General features: G+C 46.5%; 1 protein-coding gene across 2 annotated transcripts in view; it reads right to left on the reverse strand.

The window, feature by feature from the left end:
* The window catches only part of LOC119964941 (interferon-activable protein 202-like), a 64,030-nt gene that overhangs the window by 6,969 nt on the left and 30,259 nt on the right, over window positions 1–26,802 (reverse strand). For both annotated transcript variants that reach the window (XM_038795154.1, XM_038795155.1), the window contains exons 3-5: window positions 23,748–23,839; window positions 21,062–21,478; window positions 11,821–12,024 (exon numbers count right to left, since the gene is read on the reverse strand). In XM_038795154.1, coding sequence (XP_038651082.1) covers window positions 11,821–12,024; window positions 21,062–21,478; window positions 23,748–23,839 — 713 coding nt within the window. The remainder of the gene's footprint in view (window positions 1–11,820; window positions 12,025–21,061; window positions 21,479–23,747; window positions 23,840–26,802) is intronic.

A 26,802-nucleotide genomic window follows, 5' to 3' on the forward strand; every position in this document is an offset into this window, starting at 1 on the left:
GACTCACGGATGGTATGTTGCCTCCCAGGTGCCAGGGTCCGTGACGTCTCGGACCGTATTTTCAGAATCCTTAAGGGTTGGATACTAGTGGGTGAGGGGAAACAGTCACAAGTCGTGGTACACATCGGTACCAACGACATAGGTAAGAGTAGGGATGGGGATTTAAAACAGGAATTTAGGGAGCTAAGGTGGAAGCTGAGAGGCAGGAAAAACCATGTTGTCATCTCTGGTTTGTTGCCGGTGCCACATGCTAGCAAGTTGAGGAACAGGGAGAGAGTGCAGATAAACACGTGGCTGCAGGGATGGTGTAGGAGGGAGGGATTCAGTTACGTGGATAATTGGAGCATATTCTGGGGAAGGTGGGACCTGTACAAACAGGTTGGTTTGCACCTGAACCAGAGGGACACCAATATCCTGGGAGGAAAATTTGCTACGGCTCTTGGGGGGGGTTAACTAATTTGTCAGGGGGATGGGAAAACGTGCTGTAGTCCAGAAGCCAGTGTTGAGAGTAGTGAGGTACTGAGGAGGGTATCAAGGTCGTAGGAGTGTACCGGCAGACAGGAAGGTGGGTTGAAGTGTGTCTACTTTAATGCAAGGAGCATCCGGAATAAGGTAGGTGAACTTGGAGCGTGGATTGGTACTTGGGACTACGATGTTGTGGCCATTACTGAGACATAGTTAGAACAGGGACAGGAATGGTTTTTAGAAGTTCTGGGGTATAGATGTTTCAGTCAGAGTAGGGAAGATCGGAAAAGTGGTGGAGGAGTAGCATTGTTAATCAAGGATAGTTTAACGGCTGCAGAAAGGCAGTTTGAGTGGGATCTGCCTACTAAGGTACTATGGGCTGAAGTTAGAAATAGGAAAGGAGCGGTCACGTTGTTAAGAGTTTTCTATAGGCCCCCAAATAGTAATAGAGATGTGGAGGAAGAAATTGCAAAGCAGATTATAGAAAGGTGTGGAGATCTCAGGGTAGCTGTCATGGATGACTTTAACTTTCCAAATATTGATTGGAACCTCTAGAGGTCGAACAGTTTGGATGGGGCAGTTTTTGTACAGTGTGTGCAGGAGGGTTTTCTGACACAATATGTGGATAGGCTGACAAGAGGGGAGCCACATTGCATTTGGTACTGGGTAATGAACCGGGCCAAGTGTTAGATTTGTTTGTGGGAGAGTACTTTGGAGATAGTGACCACAATTCAGTGTCTTTCACTATTGCAATGGACAGGGATAGGGCCATAAGGCAGGGCAAGGTTTATAATTGGGGGAGTGGTAATTATGATGTGATTAGGCAAGAATTAGGGAGCATAAGATGGGAACAGAAACTGTCAGGGAAAGGCACAAATGAAAAGTGGAGTTTGTTCAAGGAACAAATACTGCATGTCCTTGATAGGTATGTCCCTGTCAGGCAGGGAGGAAATGGCTGTGTGAGGGAACCATGGTTCACAAAAGAGGTTGAATATCTTGTCAAGAGGAAAAAGAAAGCGTATGTAAGGATAAGAAAACAAGGTTCAGTTGGGTCACTTGAGGGTTACAAGGTCGCAAGGAATGAGCAAAAAAAAGGGCTTAGGAGAGCTAGGATGGGGCATGAGAAGTCCTTGGTGGGTCGGATCAAGGAAAACCCCAAGGCTTTGTACTCTTACGTGAGAAATAAAAGAGTGACCAGGGTGAGGTTAGGACCGGTCAAGGACAGTTGTAGGAACTTGTGCATGGAGTCAGAAGAGATAGGAGAGGCGTTGAATGAATACTCTTCTTCAGTGTTCACAAGGAGAGGGGCTATGTTTTTGAGGATGAGAGTGTGATACAGACGGGTAGGCTGGAGGAGGTAGATGTCCTGAGGGAAGATGTATTAGCAATTTAAAAAAAACCTGAGGGTCGATAAGTCCCCTGGGCCAGATGGGATATATCCAAGGATTCTTTAGGAGGCAAGGGATGAGATTGCAGAGCCTTTGGCTTTGATCTTTGGGTCCTCACTATCCACAGGGATAGTGCCAGAGGACTGGAGAGTGGCGAATGCTGTTCCTCTATTCAAGAAAGGGAATAGGAATGACCCTGGTAATTATAGGCCAGTTAGTCTTATGTTGGTGGTTGGTAAGTTAATGGAAAAGGTCCTGAGGGATAGGATTAATGACCAATTGGAAAGATGCAGCTTAATCCGGGACAGTCAACATGGATTCGTGAAGGGTAAGTCTTGCTTCACAAATTTGATTGAATTCTTTGAGGAGGTAACTAAGTGTGTAGATGAAGGTAGAGCAGTTGATGTTGTATACATGGATTTCAGGAAGGCGTTTGATAAGGTTCCCCATGGTCGGCTCATGAAGAAAGTAAGGAGGTGTGAGATAGAGGGAAATTTGGCCAATTGGATAAGTAACTGGCTATCACATAGAAGACAGAAGGTAGTTATGGATGGAAAATTTTCAGACTGGAGACCAGTTACCAGCGGTGTACGACAGGGATCAGTGCTGGGTCCTCTACTATTTGTGATATTTATCAATGACTTGGAGGAGGGGGCTGAAGGGTGGGTCAGTAAATTTGCTGATGACACCAAGATTGGTGGAGTAGTGGATGAGGTGGAGGGCTGTTGTAGGCTACAAAGAGACATTGATAGGATGCAGAGCTGGGCCGAAAAATGGCAGATGGAGTTTAACCCTGATAAGTTAGGGGCCTCACGGTAGCATGGTGGTTAGCATCAATGCTTCACAGCTCCAGGGTCCCAGGTTTGATTCCCGGCTGGGTCACTGTCTGTGTGGAGTCTGCACGTCCTCCCCGTGTGTGCGTGGGTTTCCTCCGGGTGCTCCGGTTTCCTCCCACAGTCCAAAGATGTGCGGGTTAGGTGGATTGGCCATGCTAAATTGCCCGTAGTGTAAGGTTAATGGGGGGATTGTTGGGTTACGGGTATACGGGTTACGTGGGTTTAAGTAGGGTGATCATTGCTCGGCACAACATCGAGGGCCGAAGGGCCTGTTCTGTGCTGTACTGTTCTATGTTCTATGTTCTAAGTGCGAGGTGATTCATTTTGGCAGGACAAATTTGAATGCGGATTTCAGGGTCAATGGCAGGGTTCTGAGGAATGTGGAGGAACAGAGAGATCTTGGGGTTCATGTCCATAGATCTCTGAAGGTTTCCACTCAAGTGGACAGAGAACATGAAGAAGGCCTATAGTGTGTTAGCGTTTAATAACAGGGGGCTTGAGTTTAAGAGCCGTGGGGTTATGCTGCAACTGTACATGACCCTGGTGAGACCACATTTGGAGTATTGTGTGCAGTTCTGGTCACCTAATTATAGGAAGGATGTGGAAGCATTGGAAAGGGTGCAAAGGAGATTTACCAGGATGCTGCCTGGATTGGAGGGTAGGTCTTATGAGGGAAGGTTAAAGGAGGCAGAGAAGATACAGCCAGAGTGAGATACAGCTCAGAGTGAGTTTGGGAATTTGACGCTATGTGGGAATTCGAAGCTGGGTTGGGAGGAGGTGCTTTTTATACCTGGTAAGTGACTGGTAAGTAGTTTTTTTTTTCTCTTTTTCTTTTCATTGGTATATTTATTTATTTATTCTTCGTGTTTTTTAAAAAATTGTAGTTGTTGAAGTTAACCAAAGGTTTAAGACATGGCAGGAGATCCCAGACCCGTGTCATGCTCCTCGTGTGCGATGTGGGAGCTAAGGGACATGTCCACTGTCCCTGGCTCCTTCACGTGCAAGAATTGTGTCCAGTTACAGCTCCTGTTAGACCGCTTGACGGCTCTGGAGCTGCGGATGGACCCACTTTGGAGCATCCGTGATGCTGAGGACATCGTGGATAGCATGTATAGTGAGTTGGTCACACTGCAGGTGAAAGTTACTGAGGGAGATAGAAAATGGGTGACCAAAAGACAGAGCAAGAGTAGGAAGGCAGTGCAGGTGTCCCCTGCGGTCATCTCCCTGCCAAACAGATATACCGCTTTGGATACTGGTGAGGGAGATGGCTCACCAGGGGAAGGCAGCAGCAGCAAGGTTCATGGCACCGTGGCTGGCTCTGCTGCGCAGCAGGGCAGGAAGAAAAATGGCAGGGCTATAGTGATAGGGGACTCAATCGTAAGTGGAATAGGCAGGCAGTTCTGCGGACTCAATCGAGGCTCCAGGATGGTATGTTGCTTCCCTGGTGCAAGGGTCAAGGATGTCTCAGAGTGGCTGCAGGACATTCTGGGGGTGGGGGGGGTGAACAGCCAGCTGTCATGGTGCACATTGGCACCAACGTTATAGGTAAAAAAAAACGGGACGAGGTCCTACAAGCTGAATTCAGGGAGTTAGGAGTTAAACGAAAATGTAGGACCTCAAAGGTAGTAATCTCAGGATTGCTACCTGTGCCATGAGCTAGTCAGAGTAGGAATGTCAAGATAGATAGGATAAATGCGTGGCTCGAGAGATGGTGCAAGAGCGAGGGATTCAAATTCCTGGGGCATTGGAACCGGTTCGGGGGGAGGTGGGACCGGCACAAACCGGACGGTCTGCACCTGGGCAGGGCTGGAACCGATGTCCTAGGGGGGGTGTTTGCTAGAGCTGTTGGGGAGGATTTAAACTAATGTGGCAGGGGGGATGGGAACCAAAGCAGGAAGTCGTAAGGTAGTAAAACAGGGACAAAAACAAAAGGCAGGAAGGGGGAAAGTGCAAGGCAGAGGTGCCACAGCCAACAATCAAAAAGGGCGACAGTACAAGGTACAGTGACTGACGGGAGCTCAGTGAATAGGCCCAGTAATACTAAAAGGAATAAAACGGGGATGTAAAAACATAAATGGTAAGCGATGCGGCAGGTTGTTACATGAAGATATGGGTTCAACGACAAGGAAAATTAGGAGAAAAGTTAAGAGGAAATATAACTTAGGAGAGGTTACTGATCGAGGTGTAAAGATTCAAAACAGAGGTATAAAAGCCAGCATAAGTGTACTTTACCTGAATGCTCGTAGTATTCGGAGTAAGGTAAATGAGTTGATGGCGCAAATCACTGTGAATGACTAATTTAGTGGCCATTACTGAAACATGATTAAAGGATGGTCATGACTGGGAGTTAAATATCCAAGTGTATCAAAACTATTCGGAAGGACAGAGTGGATGGTAAGGGAGGTGGTGTAGCTCTGTTATTTAAGGATGATATCCAGGCAATAGTAAGGGTTGACATCGGTGCTACGGAGGATAAGGTTGAATCCATTTGGGTGGAAATCAGGAATAGTAAAGCGAAAAAGTCACTGATAGGAGTAGTCTATAGGCCACCAAATAGTAACATTATGGTGGGGCAGGCAATAAACAAAGAAATAACTGATGCATGTAGAAATGGTACAGCAGTTATCATGGGGGATTTTAATCTACATGTCAATTGGTTTAACCAGGTCGGTCAAGGCAGCCTTGAGGAGGAGTTTGTAGAATGTATCCGCGATAGTTTCCTAGAACAGTATGTAATGGAACCTACAAGGGAACAAGCGGTCATAGATCTGGTCCTGTGTAATGAGACAGGATTGATTAATGATCTCATAGTTAGGGATCCTCTTGGAAGGAGCGATCACAATATGGTGGAATTTGTGCTTAAATAAAGAGATTACAATGGGATGAGAGAAGAGCTAGCTAAGGTAGACTGGGAGCAAAGACTTTATGGTGAAACAGTTGAGGAACAGTGCAGAACCTTACAAGCGATTTTTCACAGTGCTCAGCAAAGGTTTATACCAACAAAAAGGAAGGACGGTAGAAAGAGGGAAAGAGGGAAAATCAACCGTGGATATCTAAGGAAATAAGGGAGAGTATCAAATTGAAGGAAAAAGCATACAAAGTGGCAAAGATTAGTGGGAGACTAGAGGACTGGGAAATATTTGGGGGAAACAGAAAGCTACTAAAAAAGCTATAAAGAAGAGGAAGATAGGTTATGAGAGTAAACTTGCTCAGAATATAAAAACAGATAGTAAAAGTTTCTACAAATATACAAAACAAGAAAGAATGGCTGAGGTAAATAGTGGTCCTTTAGAGGGTGAGAAGGGAGATTTAATAATGGGAGATGAGGAAATGGCTGAGGAACTGAACAGGTTTTTTGGGTCGGCCTTCACAGTGGAAGACACAAATAACATGCCAGTGACTGATAGAAATGAGGCTATGACAGGTGAGGACCTTGAGATGATTGTTATCACGAAGGAGGTAGTGATGGGCAAGCTAATGGGGCTAAAGGTAGACAAGTCTCCTGACCCTGATGGAATGCATCCTAGAGTGCTGAAAGAGATGGCTAGGGAAATTGCAAATGCACTAGTGATAATTTACCAAAATTCACTGGACTCTGGGGTGGTCCCGGTGGATTGGAAATTAGCAAATGTGACACTACTATTTTAAAAAGGTGGTAGGCAGAAAGCGGGTAATTATAGGCCAGTGATCTTAACTTCGGTAATAGGGAAGATGCTGGAATCTATCACCAAATAAGAAATAGCGAGGCATCTGGATGGAAATTGTCCCATTGGACAGACGCAGCATGGGTTCATAAAGGGCAGGTCGTGCCTAACTAATTTAGTGGAATTTTTTGAGGACATTACCAGAGCAGTAGATAATGGGGAGCCAATGGATGTGGTATATCTGGATTTCCAGAAAGCCTTTGACAAGGTGCCACACAAAAGATTGCTACATAAGATAAAGATGCATGGCATTCAGGGTAAAGTAGTAGCATGGATAGAGGATTAGTTAATTAATAGAAAGCAAAGAGCGATGTTTCTCTGGTTGATAATCAGTAGCTAGTGGTGTCCCTCAGGGATCCGTGTTGGGTCCACAATTGTTCACAATTTACATAGATGATTTGGAGTTGGGGACCAAGGGCAATGTGTCCAAATTTACAGACGACACTAAGATGAGTGGTAAAGCAAAAAGTGCAGAGGATACCGGAAGTCTGCAGAGGGATCTGGATAGGTTAAGTGAATGGGCTCGGGTCTGGCAGATGGAATACAATGTTGACAAATGTGAAGTTATCCATTTTGATAGGAATAACAGCAAAAGGGATTATTATTTAAATGATAAAATATTAAAACATGCTGCTGTGCAGAGAGACCTGGGTGTGCTAATGCATGAGTCGCAAAAGTTGGTTTACAGGTGCGACCGGTGATTAAGGAAGCGAATGGAAATTTGTCCTTCATTGCTAGAGGGATGGAGTTTAAGACTAGGGAGGTTATGCTGCAATTGTATAAGGTGTTAGTGAGGCCACACCTGGAGTATTGTGTTCAGTTTTGGTCTCCTTACCTGAGAAAGGAGGTACTGGCGCTGGAGGGTGTGCAGAGGAGATTCACTAGGTTAATCCCAGAGCTGAAGGGGTTGGATTACGAGGAGAGGTTGAGTAGACTGGGATGTACTCGTTGGAATTTAGAAGGATGAGGGGGGATCTTATAGAAACATATAACATTATGAAGGGAATAGATAGGATAGATGCGGGCAGGTTGTTTCCACTGGCGGGTGAAAGCAGAACTAGGGGGCAAAGCCTCAAAATAAGGGGAAGTAGATTTAGGACTGAGTTTAGGAGGAACTTCTTCACCCAAAGGCTTGTGAATCTATGGAATTCCTTGCCCAGTGAAGAAGTTGAGGCTCCCTCATTAAATGTTTTTAAGATAAAGATAGATAGTTTTTTGAAGAATAAAGGGATTAAGGGTTATGGTGTTTGGGCCGGAAAGTGGAGCTGAGTCCACAAAAGATCAGTTATGATCTCATTGAATGGCGGAGCAGGCTCGAGGGGCCATATGGCCTACTCCAGCTCTTATGTTCTTATGAGTTAGGGCTTTTCTCATTGGAACGAAGGAGGATGAGAGGCGACTTCATAGAGGTTTATAAGATGATGAGGGGGATAGATAGAATGGACATTCAGAGACTATTTCCTCGGGTGGATGTAGCTGTTACAAGGGGGCATAACTATAAGGTTCGGGGTGGGAGATATAGGAGGGATGTCCGAGGTAGGTTCTTTACTCAGAGAGTGGTTAGGGTGTGGAATGGACTGCCTGCTGTGATAGTGGAGTCGGACACTTTAGGAACTTTCAAGCGGTTATTGGATAGGCACATGGAGCACACCAGAATGACAGGGAGTGGGATAGCTTGATCTTGGTTTCGGACAAAGCTAGGCACAACATCGAGAGCTGAAGGGCCTGTTCTGTGCTGTATTGTCCTATGTTGTATGTTCTATCTTGTATTTGCCACATAGTCGCACTGACCTGCCGGGCTTCATTACTGGGACCTCTGGTGTGGCCCAATCATGCCCAACTGTTTCAACCGTTCCAGTTCATTGTTGGCCTTGGGTTCAAGTGTGTATGACACAGGGCGGGTGCAGAAATACCTGGGTTGAGTGTTCTCATCCACGCTGACGGCTCCCTTTATTGTACCGAGGCCTTCGGAAACATCCAACAGAAATTTAGCCAGCACCCCTACTGGCCTATGGGGGTATACCTCCTAATCTAGTCAAATCCAATCGCACCCCAATAGGCTTGGTCCCTCACCGCTTACTACCACCAATGGTAGGCACACGGACTGATCCCCATATGCCATGGGCACATGGCAGTGCCCTCGATCGCCAAAGACATCCCAGTATAGGTGGCTAATTGGGCTCCTGTGTCCCAAAGTTCCAGCATCTGGAGGCCAATCCAGATTGCCATGAACGTGCGGTGGCTGATGACGGAGACCGCCACCCCTGTGGTCAGCTCCATCTCGGTACGGTGTCCATTAATCTGTAGAGTCACCCAGATAGGTGTGGTCCTGGGGCCTGTGACACAGTTTAGTGGCAGGGGTGGTTCCTCAGCTTTCATTGTCATAATATATACCAATATATCATGGTGCAGACACACACTGATGGACACACACAGGGACCAATCAACATGTACAAACACCGCAGCCAATCACCAGTTAGAATACACACACACACAAAAAGGCAGAGGGCACCACGGTTCCCGCTCATTCTGGGTGCTGCCTCTGAATGTAACAGGAACTTATTCAGCCCAGCACGGACTCACAACACGTGCTGAGAGAATCAACTGGTTCAGACAAGGCTCAGGTCTCTAGTTCAAGTTAGCATTATTTAGACTCACAATCATCGTGTGTTAGTTAGTTAGAAGTAGTTAATAAAATTGAGTTGAACCTTCATCTGTGTTGGAAGTGTCTGTTCATCTCTCAAGCCTACACAAGCCAACACAACATTCATGTCTTCCAGGAAGTGTGTTTGGCCTCTCAGGAAGAGATAACGACTGGCAGCTTCCTGGGAATGGCTCCTTCATGTGACCTCCATAAGCCTCGTTCCTGGCCGCAATGGCCCACTCGATGTGGACGACCGCCTTCTGTGAGCGTTGTGTTGGGGGAGGCTCTCCGGTCACTCCGGGGAAAGTCTCGGTGGTGATTGCGTGACCTGTGATGGCTCCCACCCTGCCATGAACCCGGCTGCTCGTTTCCGAGAGCTGTCTGCCGGTGGCCCTGCCGCCGCTTACCAATGTTGATGACTGCGAGGCCCTAGAGCTCCTGGTACCCACATATGGTGCACCCCCAGGAAATAGCTATGTCTATGGCCCTCTGGAGGGTCAGGGGTGTCTCCATCAGCAGCTATCGCTCCATCTCCTGGTCCCGCAGTCCACAAGTGAAGCGGTCCCTCAGCGACTCAGTCAAGATTGTTCCGAACTCGCAGGGAGGAGCGCTACCCCACAGGCACGTTGAATATTCCCCGTTTGAGTCAGTCGAGGCCTGTGAAGCTGTCTGAAACCGATACGTCGGACTATGATAGGGGGCTGCAGATTCAGGGGAGGGCTGACCAGGTTGATCAACGTTGCAAATTCTAGTTTATTTGGTTTGTCCAGGTAAGTGAGGTTTTTAGTTAAAGCGTAAATCAGACTGCCGACAGCAATCCCCAGGTCGCTGTTTATATAGAATATAGAACATAGAACGATACAGCGCAGTACAGGCCCTTCGGCCCTCGATGTTGCACCGACATGGAGAAAAACTAAAGGCCATCTAACCTACACTATGCCCTTATCATCCATATGCTTATCCAATAAACTTTTAAATGCCCTCAATGCTGGCGAGTGCACTACTGTTGCAGGTAGGGCATTCCACGGCCTCACCACTCTTTGCGTAAAAAACCCACCTCTGACGTCTGTCCTATATCTATTACCCCTCAATTTAAGGCTATGTCCCCTCGTGCTAGCCACCTCCATCCGCGGGAGAAGGCTCTCGCTGTCCACCCTATCTAACCCTCTGATCATTTTGTATGCCTCTATTAAGTCACCTCTTAACCTTCTTCTCTCTAACGAAAACAACCTCAAGTCCATCAGCCTTTCCTCATAAGATTTTCCCTCCATACCAGGCAACATCCTGGTAAATCTCCTCTGCACCCGTTCCAAAGCTTCCACGTCCTTCCTATAATGAGGCGACCAGAACTGTACGCAATACTCCAAATACGGCCATACTAGAGTTTTGTACAACTGCAATATGACCTCATGGCTCCGGAACTCAATCCCTCTACCAATAAAGGCCAACACACCATAGGCCTTCTTCACAACCCTATCAACCTGGGTGGCAACTTTCAGGGATCTATGTACATGGACACCGAGATCCCTCTGCTCATCCACACTACCAAGAATTTTACCATTAGCCAAATATTCCGCATTCCTGTTATTCTTTCCAAAGTGAATCACCTCACACTTCTCCACATTAAACTCCATTTGCCACCTCTCAGCCCAGCTCTGCAGCTTATCTATGTCCCTCTGTAACCTGCAACATCCTTCCGCACTGTCTACAACTCCACCGACTTTTGTGTCGTCTGCAAATTTACTCACCCATCCTTCTGCGCCCTCCTCTAGGTCATTTATAAAAATGACAAACAGCAACGGCCCCAGAACAGATCCTTATGGTACGCCACTCGTAACTGAACTCCATTCTGAACATTTCCCATCAACTACCACTCTCTGTCTTCTTTCAACTAGCCAATTTCTGATCCACATCTCTAAATCACCCTCAATCCCCAGCCTCCGTATTTTCTGCAATAGCCGACCGTGGGGAACCTTATCAAACGCTTTACTGAAATCCATACACCACATCAACTGCTCTACCCTCATCTACCTGTTCAGTCACCTTCTCAAAGAACTCGATAAGGTTTGTGAGGCATGACCTACCCTTCACAAAACCATGCTGACTATCCCTAATCATATTATTCCTATCTAGATGATTATAAATCGTATCTTTTATAATCCTCTCCAAGACCTTACCCACCACAGACGTTAGGCTCACCGGCCTATAGTTACCGGGGTTATCTCTACTCCCCTTCTTGAACAAAGGGACCACATTTGCTATCCTCCAGTCCTCTGGCACTATTCCTGTAGCCAATGATGACCTAAAAATCAAAGCCAAAGGCTCAGCAATCTCTTCCCTGGCTTCCCAGAGAATCCTAGGATAAATTCCATCCGGCCCCGGGGACTTATCTATTTTCACCTTGTCCAGAATTGCCAACACTTCTTCCCTACGCACCTCAATGCCATCTATTCTAATAGCCTGGGTCTCAGCATTCTCCTCCACAATATTATCTTTTTCTTGAGTGAATACTGACAAAAAGTATTTCCAGGGTGCACAGCTATCCTGTGGGGGATCCTCCAATTGGGAGGAAGCTCCGTCCCCTAATCTCCTGGGGAGTTCATATACTAAGGTGCAGGAGGGGAATCCGATACAATGTAGGTTCAAACCTCTGAGGGGGTCGTAACAGTGTCCTAACCTCATCCGCCTTTAACAGGACAGTTCCATCAAGCTACATCCTTGAAATCCCCACTCACGTGGTCCACTTCATGACAAATATAAGTCGGAAACGAAAAACGTCCTACCTTGATGTAACTATCACACTGCTGCAGAAGCTGGATCTCATTTTTATACAAATTCACTTTAACGCCCAACATCTCGAGATATTTTCCTATCTCACAGGAAAATGCTTTTGGTGGTTTGAATATGATAACATTAATCTCATCGAAGTAATCTTTTACAGTGATACGAAGTGGAGATTTATCTCTTTCCTTGTTTGGAAGTGAAAACTGTAACAAAACAAATCACACACAAAAACGAGCTATTCAAATGTACAACAGTTTGCTTGTCTATCCCTTATTTAAAAATAATTTTAACTTGATCTTGTCTCATTCAGTCAATAATGAATCAAAATTACAATGCGTAATGAGCGATTGAAGTATACAAGACCCTGAACAGTATTTACAAGGTGGACGTGGAAAGGATGATTCCTCTTGTGGGTGAGTCCAGAACTATGGGACACTGATTTGAAATGAGGGATTACCCTTATGGGGCAGAGATGAGGGTTGTGCGACTTTGGCACTCTGCCTCAGAAGACGGTGGAGGCAGCGTCACTGAATATTTTTAAGGCAGATGCAGATAGATTTGTGTCAGGCAAGTCAATCAAAGGATATCAGGGTAGATGGAAATGTGGAATTTAAAACACAAGTTGATCAGCCATGATCTTATTAAATGGCGGAGCAGGCTTAAGGTCCTCTTCTAGAACCATAGAATACCTATAGTGCAAGAGGCCATTTGGCCCATCAAGTCTGAACCAACCCCCTGAAAGAGCACCCTCCCTCGGCCCACTCCCCATTTTATCCCTATAGCCCCACCTAACCTACGAGTCAATTTCATCATGGCCAATCCACCTAACCTGCACATCCTTGGATTTTGGGAAGAAACCAGTGCACCCGAAGGAAACCACGCAGGCACGGGGAGAATGTGCAGACTCCACACAGACAGTCCCCGAGGTCAGAATTGAACCTGGCTTCCTGGTGCTGTGAGGCAGCACAGCTAACCACTGTGCCACCGTGCCACCATACTTCTGCTTCTATTCTGCATGTTTGCATGTATATAAATACAAAGAAAGAAAGGAACAAGCACATACATTATGCTTTCCACCTCCTCAGCTCAACCCAGCTTCACAGCTATTAATTGATTTTGTAGTAGTCACTGTTTTTTAGTAAGAAGTCTTACAACACCAGGTTAAAGTCCAACAGGTTTGTTTCAAACACGAGCTTTCGGAGCACGGCTCCTTCTTCAGGTGAATGGAAAGGCTTGTTCCAGAAATGTTTATATAGACACAGTCAGAGATGCCCCGGAATGCGAGCACCTGCAGGCAATCAAATCATCAAAGATGCAGAGAGAGAGGTAACTCCAGGTTAAAGAGGTGTGAATTGTCCCAAGCCAGTTCAGTCGGTAGGCCTCTGCAAGTCCAGGCTTGTTGGTGGGGGCCGAATGTAATGCGACATGAATCCCAGATCCCGGTTGAGTCCGCATTCATGCGTGCGGAACTTAGCTATAAGTTTTTGCTCAGCAATTTTGCGTTGTCGCGTCTCCTGAAGGCCTCCTTGTAGAATGCTGACCCGGAGATCAGAGGCTGAATGTCCTTGACTGCTGAAGTGTTCCCCAACTGGAAGGGAACAGTCCTGCCTGTTGATAGTCGCACGATGCCCGTTTATTCGTTGTCGCAGTGTCTGCATGGTCTCGCCAATGTACCACGCTTCAGGACATCCTTTCCTGCAGCGTATGAGGTAGACTACATTGGTCGAGTCGCACGAGTATGCGCCGCGTACCTGGTGGGTGGTGTTTCCACGTGTAATGGTGGTGTCCATGTCGATGATCTGGCATGTCTTGCAGAGATTACCCTGGCAGGGTTTTGTGGTGTTGTGGTTGCTGTTCTGAAGGCTGGGTAATTTGCTGCAAACAATGGTTTGTTTGAGGTTGCGCGGTTGTTTGAAGGCCAGTAGTGGGGGTGTGGGGATGACCTTGGCAAGATGTCCATCCTCGCTGATGATGTGTTGGAGGCTGCGAAGAAGATGTCGTAGTTTCTCCGCCCCAGGAAAGTACTGGACGACGAAGGGTACTCTGTCAGTGGTGTCCCGTGTTTGTCTTCTGAGGAGGTCGGTGCGGTTTTTTGCTGTGGCGCGGTGGAACTGTCGATCAATGAGTCGAGCGCCATATCCCGTTCGTACGAGGGCATCTTTCAGCATCTGTAGGTGTCTGTTGCGCTCCTCCTTGTCTGAGCAGATCCTGTGTATACGGAGGGCTTGTCCATAGGGGATGGCTTCTTTAATGTGTTTCGGGTGAAAGCTGGAGAAGTGGAGCATCGTGAGATTATCTGTGGGCTTGCGGTAAAGCGAGGTGCTGAGGTGACCGTCCTTGATGGAGACGAGTGTGTCCAAGAATGGAACTGAATTTGGAGAATAGTCCATGGTGAGTTTGATGGCGGGATGGAACTTATTGATGTCATCGTGTAGTCGTTTCAGTGATGTCTCGCCGTGGGTCCAAAGGAAAAAAATGTCATCGATGTATCTGGTGTATAGCATCGGTTGAAAGTCCTGTGTGGTGAGGAAGTCCTGTTCAAACTTGTGCATGAAGATGTTGGCATATTGAGGTGCAAATTTGGTCCCCATGGCTGTTCCGTGCGTCTGGATGAAGAATTTGTTGTCGAAGGTGAAGACGTTGTGGTCTAGAATGAAACGGATGAGTTGCAGAATTGCGTCTGGAGATTGGCAGTTGTCGGTGTTGAGGACTGAGGCTGTTGCAGCAATGCCGTCGTCATGGGGGATGCTGGTGTAGAGTGCCGAGACATCCATTGTGACGAGGAATGTTCCTGGTTCAACTGGTCCATGGGTGCTGAGTTTCTGTAGGAAGTCCGTCGTGTCGCGACAGAAGCTGGGTGTACCTTGTACGATGGGTTTCAAGATGCCCTCGATGTGGCCAGAGAGAAGAAGGAAGAAGGAGCCGTGCTCCGAAAGCTCGTGTTTGAAACAAACCTGTTGGACTTTAACCTGGTGTTGTAAGACTTCTTACTGTGCTCACCCCAGTCCAACGCCGGCATCTCCACATCATGACTGTTTTTTAGGGCTACTAGCGATGTAACAATGTGCCTTTGCTGAAACAATTTACACCTCCTCTGGACCTGCCTTTTATTTCTTTACTTGTTTCATTGCTCCCCGATCCCCCATCCCCAACACAGTCAAACATTTTGCTATTTAATCATTGTTGCCAAACACAGACTTGACCTTTGTTCTTTACCAGGCTGCCCCATTTCCCTGGCTCTGCACTTGCTTAAAACCTGCTAATTATCAATGTCACTGTAGGAAGGAGAAAAATAGATCAAACAAAAATATGGAAATGACCTACATTGGTCATTATATTGGTCAATGACCAAGGCAGCAATCAAAAAGGAAAAGACTATCTATGATTCGACCAGATCCAGATGGAATTCATCCAGGGCTGCTGAGTGAATTCAGGGTGGACTTTATGGAGGCTCCCAATCCAATATTTCTTTAAATGGGAGTGCTGCCACAGGAGAGGATTGCACACTTCTGTTCAAAAAAGGGAGTGGAATAATCCTAGCAATTTAAATGCCATTCAGTCCAACACCGCTTGTGGAACGTTTTTAGAGATAATAATCTGGGTCAAAACTATGTACTGCTTGGAAAAATATGGCTTGTAAATGAAAGTCAGCACAAGCAAGTTCTTTTTGACTAACTTGATTAAGTAACAGGGAACTATGGTGGCCTTTTCAAAACCATGAAGTGTCACATAATACTGTAGTCTTGTTGGTAAAACTGAAGGATGGGATTTTCCGGTCTTTCCCACTGCCAGGAACTTCCGGTCCCGCCAAAGGCGACCTCCCGCAGCAGGTTCCCCGGTGGCAGGAGGGCGAACCCCCACAGCCACTGGAAAAGACGCCGCAAAGATCATGAGACCGGAGGGGCAGTAACTGTGTGGAAACAGGACTGGCTAAGGAACAGAGCCCACAAATGAATATTTTTTTTTGACGTTGGGGGAAGAATGTGCTGGTGTCCCCGAGGGGACCTCTTCCCTTTTTAATCCATACTAATGACCTGGATTTTAGCAAAATATACCAGGGCATAACAATTTTAGAGCTTTCACATGAAATGCAACTTGGGATAGTAACAGACCTGAAGATTGGAGAAATGAACAGAAACGTGGCAGATGGTAAACGGTGCAAATTTTTAAAAAGTTATTTTTTATTTTTTCAATTCACGGGCAATTTAGCATGGCCAATCCACATACCCTGCACATATTTGGGTCGTGGGGATGAGACCCACACAGACACGGGGAGAATGTGCAAACTCCACATGGACAGTGACCCAGAGCCAGGATCAAACCTGGGTCATTGGCGCTGTGAGGCAACAATGCTAACCACTGTGCCACCTGTAAATGGTACAATTTTAACTGGTGCAGCAACATATACACAAGTACTGGAAGGTGGCAACGCAAATTGAGAAGTCTGCTAAAAGGGATGCCAAAAACAGTGCCTTTACGAATGGAGGATCAAATGCATCAAATGATGCTATACCTATGCAAAATACTGGTTCCATCTAAACTCGAGTATTGTGGACAGTTCTGGAATCCCTATTTTAGGAAGCGCTGTTCAGCATCATCAAAAGGATGCAGGAGAGTTATTCAGTTATGTAGAGAGACGAGAGAAACGGATTTGCGCCTTCATATAGAGCAGGTTAAGAGAGCTGTAATAAAAGTGCTCAAAATAACTCAAGTTTATGAGCGAGTAAATAGGGAGAAACTGTTTCTGGTGGCAGAAGGATCCCTAACCAGAGGACACAAATTTAAGGTAATTGCCAAACAACCAGAGATGACATGAGGAGAGAGGAAGTCCCACAGAAAGTTGTTATGATCAGGAACACACTGCCTGAAAGGCTGATGGAAGCAGATCCAATAGCATGGGTGGGGGGGGGGGGGGGGGGGGGGGGGGGGAGTGGATTAATCGGATAGTTCTTTGAAATAACTGATGCAGTCAGTCAAATGGCCTCCTTCAGTTATTTGACGTTCTATAATACGTCTCTAATTTGTTCCACTTCGGGACTGGAACTCCATTTCTCTCTCTCGAGCATGTCGCCTGAGGTGAAGTGTGTTTCCAGCATTTTCTGTTTTTTATTTCAGGTGTCCAGCATCCTCAGAATTTCTCTTATTACTTTTTCCTCTTAATTAAAAATGGTTAAATGGGTTTAAATTGTATTTCATTAAACAACAATAAATTAATTGAATTATTACGATTCCGGACCAGACCCCAACAGTTGCTACGATATTGGACAGAAACACCGATATATTATTTTAATTTTGGAAGACTGTGAGGAAAGTGTACCTCGTTCCAGGAGTTATTTCACGCAAAATAGGGATATGATAGATTAAAACAAACTTTATTACTAACAGTGTTACAATATCTTCAACATCACGCAAGAAAAATGGCTTACCCTTTAAACACTGGTAATCATAAGACCGTAAGACATAGGAGCAGAAATAGGCCACTCGGCCCATCGACACTGCTCCGCCATTCAATCATGGCTGATATTTTTCTCATCCCCATTCTCCTGCCTTCTCCCCATAACCCCTGATCCCCTTATTAATCAAAACCTATCTATCTCTGTCTTAAAGACACTCAGTGATTTGCCTCCACAGCCTTCTGCGGCAAAGAGTTCCACAGATTCACCCACTCTGGCTGATGAAATTCCTTCTCATCCCTGGTTCGTAAGATGGTCTACAAAATTATGAGGGGCATAGACAGAGTGTATAGTCAGAGGCTTTTTCCCGGGGTAGAGGTGTCAATTATTAGGGGCATAGGTTTTAAGGTGCGAGGGGCAAGGTTTAGAGGAGATGTACGAGGCAAGTTTTTTACACAGAGGGCAGTGGGTGCCTGGAACTCGCTCCCGGAGGAGGTGGCGGAAGCAGGGACGATAGTGACATTTAAGGGGCATCTTGATAAATACATGAATAGGATGGGAATAGAGGGATACGGACCCAGGAAGTATAGAAGATTTTAGTTTAGACGGGCAGCATAGTCGGCACGGGCTTTAGTCTGAAATTGTGTCCTCAGGTTCTAATTTTTCCTGCAAGTGGAAACATCCCCTCCACATCCACTCTATCCAGACCTCACAATATCCTGTAAGTTTCAATAAGATCCCCCTTCATCCTTCTAAACTCCAAAGAGTACAGACCCAGAGTCCTCAACCGTTCCTCATAAGACAAGCTCTTCATTCCAGGGATCATTCTTATGAACCTCCTCTGGACCCTTTCCAAGGCCAGCACATCCTTCCTTAGATATGGGGCCCAAAATGCTCAAAATACTCCAAATGGGGTCTGACCCGAGCCTTATACTGCCTCTGAAGTATATCCCTGCTCTTGTATTCTAGCCCTCTCAACATGAATGCTAACATTGCATTTGCCTTCCTAACTGCCAACTGAACCTGCACATTAACCTTAAGAGAATTGTGAACAAGGACTCCCAAGGCCCTTTGTGCTTCTGATGTCCTAAGCATTTCCCCAATAGTGACACATCAACCCTTAACTGCTATCTTGATTGCCACTCAAACAACAAAACCATCTAATCTCTTAATCCACTTTCATATACAGTTAACTCAAGAATACCTGCTATACTGAGATGTCTGGATACTCTACTTTAAGTAAGAAAGATCTTTTGACACTGCTTTAAAGAAAGAGACCCGACCTTGTCAGAACAATGCAGGATTTTGTGGCCATCTAAATTGGCCACCCGCAAAGGATAATGGGAATTGTGGTCAGGATGGGACACAGACGATACACAGCCCCTGTGTATTGTGCAGAAGAAACCAGGTCAATCACCGATTTCCCTAGCGTCAGAGATTGAAACTCAGCAGCAGGAACAGACTCGGGGGCGCCTTTTCACCTTATTTGGGAGTGCCTACATGCCTTGGACAATAACAACTAGGACCCGCCCAGCTATCCAGGTACCCGCCCCTAATTGGCCAGAATCAATTAGGGTGATCGAAATCCTATCGATCCATTGGATCCCGGGTTGGGACCGTCCAAAAGAGCGCAATAGATCGGAGGACAAGAAGAACTGTGCGACCAATAGTCTGTCTCTTTTGGGACAGGCCTCTGCCCCACCATCTGCAGCACATCGACCAGCCAAGTTCAAGGACCCACAATCGATCCCTGAAGGACGAGCCGCAGCCTAGACGTACCTGACGACTTCCAGCCACCACACGTGGGGATTCAGACAAAGGTCTTGTCTAACCTGCACAGAGCCGGTCACTTGAAAGTTAAGTAAAGGTCATTTAAGCGTGTAGACTATTACGCATAGAACCGAGCCTATGTTTAAAAATAAACAATAATTGAACTAATATACTGGTTGTGTGGTCATTTGTCCAATACACGCAACGTACTTGCGTCTTGTGATTTTTATTAATAAAGATTAAAAAGATTAATACTGATCAAAGGCAAGGACTCCTATAATGAGTAACTTACCTCCTGACCTCTCAAAACCTGTCCACCATCTACAAGGCACAAGTCAGGAGCGTAATGGAATATTCTCCACTTTCCTGGATGAGTGCAGCTCCAACAACACTCAAGACACTCAAAACAATCCACGTCAAAGCAGCCCACTTGATTGCGACCCCTTCCACAAACATTCATAATGTGAGAAAATTCATAATGCCAAAGTACAAAGGGATCTGGGAGTGCTAGTCGAGGATTCCCTAAAGGTAAACATGCAGGTTGAATCTGTGATTAAGAAAGCGAATGCAATGTTGTCATTTATCTCAAGAGGGTTGGAATATAAAAGCAGCGATGTGCTACTGAGCCTTTATAAGGCTCTGGTTAGGCCCCATTTGGAGTACTGTGTCCAGTTTTGGGCCCCACATCTCAGGAAGGACATACTGGCACTGGAGCGTGTCCAGCGGAGATTCACACGGATGATCCCTGGAATGGCGGGTCTAACATATGATGAACGGCTGAGGATCCTGGGATTGTATTCATTGGAGTTTAGAAGGTTAAGGGGAGATCTAATAGAAACTTACAAGATAATACATGGCTTAGAAAGGGTGGACGCAAAGAAACTGTTTCCGTTAGGCGAGGAGACGAGGACCCGTGGGCACAGCCTTAGAATTAGAGGGGGTAAATTCAGAACAGAAATGCGGAGACATTTCTTCAGCCAGAGAGTGGTGGGCCTGTGGAATTCATTGCCGCGGAGTGCAGTGGAGGCCGGGACGCTAAATGGCTTCAAGGCAGAGATAGATAAATTCTTGATGTCGCGAGGAATTAAGGGCTACGAGGAGAATGCTGGTAGGTGGAGTTGAAATGCCCATCAGCCATGATTGAATGGCGGAGTGGACTCGATGGGCCGAATGGCCTTACTTCCACTCCTATGTCTTATGGTCTTATGGTCTTATTCAATCCCTTCACCATTGACGCACAGTGGCAGCCGTTTATACCATCTACAAGATGCACTTTAAGAACTCGCCATGGTTCCTCAGGCAGCACCTTCCAAACCCACGACTACTACCATCTAGAACCCCACCACTTGGAGGTTCCCCTTCAAGTCACTCACCATCCTGATTTGGAAATATATTGCCGTTCCTTCATTGTTGCTAGGTCTAAATCCTCAAGCCCCATCCCTAACAGCACAGTGAGTGTACCTACACCTTAGGGACTACAACTAACCACCACCTTCTGAAGGGCAACTAAGGGTGGGTAATAAATGCTGGTCTAACCAGCGACGCCCACATCCCGTAAATGATTTTTTTAAATAAATCTCCTTACCGAGCTGAAACACGAATGTTTCTCATTAATTCCACAGGGAACCATCTTAATCTAAACAAAACTTGATTAGCCCAAGTTTTTATGGTCCCTTAATTTCACCTCTGGCCCCCAAACCTTTAAATCAGTATTCTTTAAAACCACTACTGCATCAGTCACACACACACTAAGCTAGGCTTTTAATCCTTACTGCACTAAAAACATATAACACAGTATATCTGAAATACCTTAATTTATCACAGAATGTGTATGGTCACTCTTTCCCTCGTTCTATGCCTATTGCCTCTATTCCAAGTCCACTGTACCTGTTCCACAGCCCCTGCCCCCTCAAACCCAATATAGAAATGTCCCAACATTTGCTATAAATGATTAATCAAACCTGGGACCAGTCTGACCGGCGTAGAGTTCATGTGCACACTCTGCAGTGCTCTTAGCCAGTGTGCAATGTTCCCAAACTAGTCTGCAATTTGAAAAGGACCACTTATTGAAACATACCTTTGTGATCTTGAAACATCCATTTACAAATGTTCCTACAGGCTTTTGTTTGATCTCTGACAGACTGAGGACTGGCACCTCTTTTATTGCGTTGGTCACTTTGTTTTTTGGCTTGTTGATTTTAGAGTCTTTTGTTACCACCATCACTCCATTTGAAAATCTAAAATTGGTGATCTGAACGTTGGAACCTTTACAAAATTCCTTTGCTTCTCTGTTATACACTTTCACTTGAACGGTGTCACTTTTATCTGCTATTGTTGCATGGAAGACAATCATTTTCTTTCCTCCATTGTTTATGTAATTGTGTTTCGTCTTCTCAATAATCTTCCCTCTGACAGTCAGATCTTTCTGATACTCCATTTCATTTAATTCCAGTGTTTTTAGTTCCCTTAAAGTTGTGATGCATGATCCAAAAGCCTGTGTGAAATATAAAACATTGGCTGGTAAATTTGGACAAAAAGCACCATTAATATTAATAACACCTTCCAAAAATTTCTCTCAATCTGTCAATATGATTTAAAACATAACACACACCTTTCATCAATTTCACTGTTAACTGATAATATAGTTTACAGCAATCGCTTCTCGGCCTTTTGGCAAGGATGAGCGCGAGGTCAGGTGTAATGCCTGGACCTGGTGTGTCATTCTTGTGGGGGACTGTGAATTGGATTCAATTTTAATTGTTTTTTAGAGTGGGTGGGAGCTGGATTGGGGGTTTGCCCCTGTCCACACCCTGAGCTCTGGCTAGTTCTGATAAGATAATAAAAATATATATATAGTTTACAGCAAATTCCAGTGGCTTAATGCATCAAATCCCTACTAGCTAAAATGCCAAGCCATAGGGAACACAGAAGGTTTTATTTATATTGAGTAAACTGAATTTAGGCAGCAGTGCTGCAATTGGCCATCCATCTTCTGGGATGGGCGGGTAAAAATTCAGACGCTTCAGGGGCAGGGGCAGGTAGGGAGATTTGCCTGGGGCTGTGCACTTGTTGCACTGTAACACAGGTGTCTGAAACAAGCTCAGGGAGAACTGTAACCTCCCATGGAGTCTAAGGGCACAAGATTGCTTGATCTTGATTTCCAGGGTTTCCTCATCACCTTCACTTTAGACAAGAATGGACTTGGTTGTCAAGCTCTGCACAGTCTAATAGTCTGGTGACCATGGCGGAATTTTCTGACCCCCCCCCCCCCCCCCCCCCCCCCCACCCCACCCCCCCTCCGCAGGGTCGGGGAATTGCCCGGGGCCTTCGTAAATCCCGCCCCCGCCGTGGCCAGAATTCTCCGCCACCCAGGAATCGGCGGGGGCGGGAATCGCGACCCGTCAGTCAGCGGGCCCCCTGCGGCGATTCTCCGGCTCCCAATGGGCCGAAGTCCCGCCGCTGTCAGGCCTCCTCTGTGCCGGCGGAAGCAGGCAGTGTGAGCGGGCCCCGGGGTCCTGGGGGGGGCGGGGGGGGGCGTGGGGTGATCGGACCCCAGGGAGTGCCCCACGGTGGCCTGGCCCACGATCGGGGCCCACCGATCGGCGGGCGGGCCTGAACCGTGTGGGCACTCTTTTTCTTCCACCACCGCCATGGCCTCCACCATGGCGGAGGTGGAAGAGACCCCCTCCACCGCGCATGCGCCGGTGGTGACGTCAGTGGCCGCTAATGCACCGGCGCATGCGCGGACTCACGCCGACCGGCGAAAGCCTTTCGGCCAGCCCCGACGCCGATCGGTGTGGCGCCAAAGGCCGTTGGCGCCAGTCGCCAGTCGGCAGAGCGGGAGCCACTCCGGCACGGACCTAGCCCCTAAAGGTGTGGAGAATTCTGCACCTTTGGGTAGGCCCAACACCGGTTGGCGAGTGGTTGGCGCCACTCCGCTTCTCCGGGACCCCCCCGCCCCGCCGGGTAGGGGAGAATTTTGTCCTATGTTTCTCTTGATGAAATATTGATTACTCGGGTGAGAGTTTGGAGGGCTTTTTATCATTAGAATGTTATCCCAAAGGTGAGGGGTGGAATGTACAGATAAAAAATAACTAAAATCAGTGTAAGGGTTAATAGGGCCATAACAAAGCGGGACTCATCTCTAGTGTTGTGGAATTAAAAAGCAAAGCAGTTATAGAGAATCATAGAGAAATACAGCACAGAACAGGGCCTTCGGCCCACGATGTTGTGCCGAACTTTTGTCCTAGGTTAATCATAGATCATAGAATTTTGGACACTAAGGGCAATTTATCATGACCAATCCACCCAACCTGCACATCTTTGGACTGTGGGAGGAAACCGGAGCACCCGGAGGAAACCCACGCACACACGGGGAGGATGTGCAGACTCCACACAGACAGTGACCCAAGCCGAAATCGAACCTGGGACCCTAGAGCTGTGAAGCAATTGTGCTATCCACAATGCTACCGTGCTGCGCTTAAGTTATGTTAAACTTGTATAGAATTTTGGTACTGCCACACTTGGCCTACTGTACTGATTTCAGGTCTCCATATGACACAAAACTTGGAGTATTGCGAACTGTGACGAGGATAATGATTGACTTCATGACAACATATACAGGCTGGTGGAAATGGAATTGGACATAGCAAATGAAATTCAATACATAAAAGCATGTAGCATGAAGAACAAGCAGAGATAGTATGACATAAAGGATACAATTATATTTATCATTTCAACATTAAAATTGTAATTAATGGTACCCTTGGTGTTGAATCAATCTTTCGTTTCTTTGCACTTTGCTTTTGTTGTAGTTTGGCTGGTTTTTTTGGAGATGCTTTGCGTTTTAATGAACCTGTAATGCAAAAGCTGTTACCATACTGGAACACAGGAACAGGAGTATTATATTAGTGCCTATTGTATCAATCCCAATGCCTTTTCCCACACTCCCCTCCCCCAGTCCATTTCCTGTGGCATACTAATTTATCTATCAAGACGTTCAATTGATTGTCATCTTTAGCGATGTGGCTACATTCTCACAAACATTTGTGAGAAAAATCATTGCCATAGCTTGCTGTGAAAGGGCTTAATTCAGATATGAAGTTTGTTTTGGATTCCCCGACTTAAAGGAAAGTTAGCATTGCTCTACTCAGTCAGCTTATTTTATTATTTTAAAGGTGAGGATCAGAATCTTCCTCGGCCTCCTCAACCAATCATCATAGCTTATCCCTTTCATCTCAGGTACCACCCTGATGCAGCATTATTGGACATTCTCCAAGAGCAGCATATCCTTCAAAAAAATGTCACAAAACTGGATAGCATGCCATCATTTGAAAATAATTAAAACTAAGTACAACTATAATTACAACCTGAAAAGAACCAAAATCTGGCTTTTGAGTTGAGGCTGATCAATCTCAATGTTTACATAGGCATACTGGGAAAAGGAAAGGGCTGCAAAATTCAAGAGGACATACTCTGACAAGCAGCCAAAAAGAAGCATGAAGCAGTGTTTCATCCAGACAGTGGACATCAGATGTAGAGACAGTGTGGAGGTAAGGCCCTGTAAGAATAGTCTTCTATCTTCGGAGGGCAAGATAGATGATCTCTAGGATTGTGTGAATGATGTGATGTATATTTACATATTGGAATTAATGATATAATGGATAGAAACCATCTTGTTTTCCAGGTCCCAACAAAAGGGTGCAAGGGTATGTCATGTTCATGTCCAGATTACTGAGCCGGTGTTCTAAGAACATCTAGTTCACGGCTAGTTAATTTTATTATCGTATAATAACCTGTGAGTAAAAAACTAATGCTGTAAACTGGAACTAATACAAACACGACTGACCACGATGATTTCTCCTCCAGACTCCCTCCAGGTTACAGTATCACGTGCTATTACTTGCCTGACACCTACTGGTCGGAGGCTATACATATTTGCGCATACACTTGCTTATGCATATCACTACAGGGTAGTAATCTTCAACCTAATACCAGTCATGCCCAGTTTGCTGGAGAGGAATAGTCAAGTCATATGAATTAACAACTGGCTTTTGGGCTTCACAAAAATGGAACTGGTTGATTTCTATGACAGTGGGATATTTCTGATAGATAAGGTAAGCTGTTTGGGAAAGACAGCCTTCATCTTAACTTTGCGGGAGCACAAAGGCTCATAGAGGACGTTCAGCTGGGTTTTGGAAAATATTTAACAAATTCAGCAAGAGTACAGTGTTTAAGGAAGATTTTATTGATCGTTGTTATTACATAGATTCTAAAGAAATAGGGGTGGGCAATCAATGCTGCTTTGGCCAACGGTGCCCACATCACGTGAATGAATAAAATCAATTAAACCAGATCAGATGTGTACAAAAATATGTAAGTCTAAAAGATCTTTACAATTTTTTAATGTAAGAATGTGGGCAGTGAGAAACAAAATTGTTTGAAATGCACGCAAGTGCTGTGCCGGAAAAATCACACATATTGTGCTTTTCTAAGATTTGGCCTGATGAAAATTAAAAAATAGAGTTTTTCCTCGGTCAATAAGAGTTTCAGAAAGGATAAAGTAGATCAAAGATGAGGCACTGGATTTTCCCTGAGTGGGGGGTCCCATGGATGGCGGACAAATCCAATTCAGGGATTCCTGGCACCCCAATTTCCAGTAGTATAGGAGAAGGAAGCAGGCTTGAACTCCCAACCTGACTGGTTCCATTGTGGGGATAGACATCTCCTAACCCTGAAAGATAACTCAAACGTGTCCACTCATGCCCCACAGTCACAACAGCCCCTCATATCTTTCCTGCCAACCTATGCACCTCCACCCACCCCCAATGGCCCCTCATATCTCCATGCCAAACCTTCTTTCTCCACCAACCCCCAATAGCCCCCCATACCCTCCATGCCACTTAGAACATAGAACAGTACAGCACAGAACAGGCCCTTCGGCCCTCGATGTTGTGCCGAGCAATGATCACCCTACTCAAGTCAACGTATCCACCCTATACCAGTAACCCAACAACTCTCCACATCCACTCCGTCAATTCCCCTCAGGTTTCAATCAAGTCGCCGCTACCTCTTCTAAACTCCAGCAGATACAAACCTAATGGGCGAGATTCTCCGACACCCCGCCGGGTCGAAGAATCGCCAGGGGGCGGCCTGAATTCCGCCCCACCGCTCCGATGCTGGCTGCCGAATTCTCCGGCGCCGGTTTTTGGGCGGGGGTGGGGATTGCGCCGTGCCAGTCGGGCGCCGTTGACAGTTGTTGCCTATTCTCCGGAACCCGATGAGCCGAGCGGCCGCCCGTTTTCAGCCAGTCCCGCGGGCGTGGATTAGACAAGGTCCTACCGGCGGGACCTGGCTTTGAGGGCGACTTGTGGAGTCCTCGGGGGAGCACGGGGGGGATCCGGCCCCGGAGGGGGTCCCCACGGTGGCCTGGTCCGCGATCGGGGCCCACCGATCTGCGGGCGGGCCTGTGCTGTGGGGGCACTCTTTCCCCCTCCACATGCTGGTGCACCTGAGCATGCCCTTCAATGCCGGTTGGCACGGCGCCAACTACTGCAGCGCCGGCCTAGCCCCCAGAAGTGCGGAGGATTCCACACCTACCGGGTGGCCCGACGCCGGAGTGGTTCACGCCACTCTTTGGTGTCAGTACAGCCTGTCACGCCGATTGCGGGAGAATCCCGGCCAATCTCTCCAACCTTTCCTCGTAAGGCAGCCACACATTCACTGAACTTCTTCTAATGCATTTACATCATTGCAGTCTCACCAGCGCCCTGTACAACTGCAGCATAAACCTCCCTACTTTTGCAATCAATTCCTCAA

Source organism: Scyliorhinus canicula, chromosome 4 (genome assembly GCF_902713615.1).
Source record: "Scyliorhinus canicula chromosome 4, sScyCan1.1, whole genome shotgun sequence".
In the NCBI taxonomy this organism is placed as follows: domain Eukaryota; kingdom Metazoa; phylum Chordata; class Chondrichthyes; order Carcharhiniformes; family Scyliorhinidae; genus Scyliorhinus; species Scyliorhinus canicula.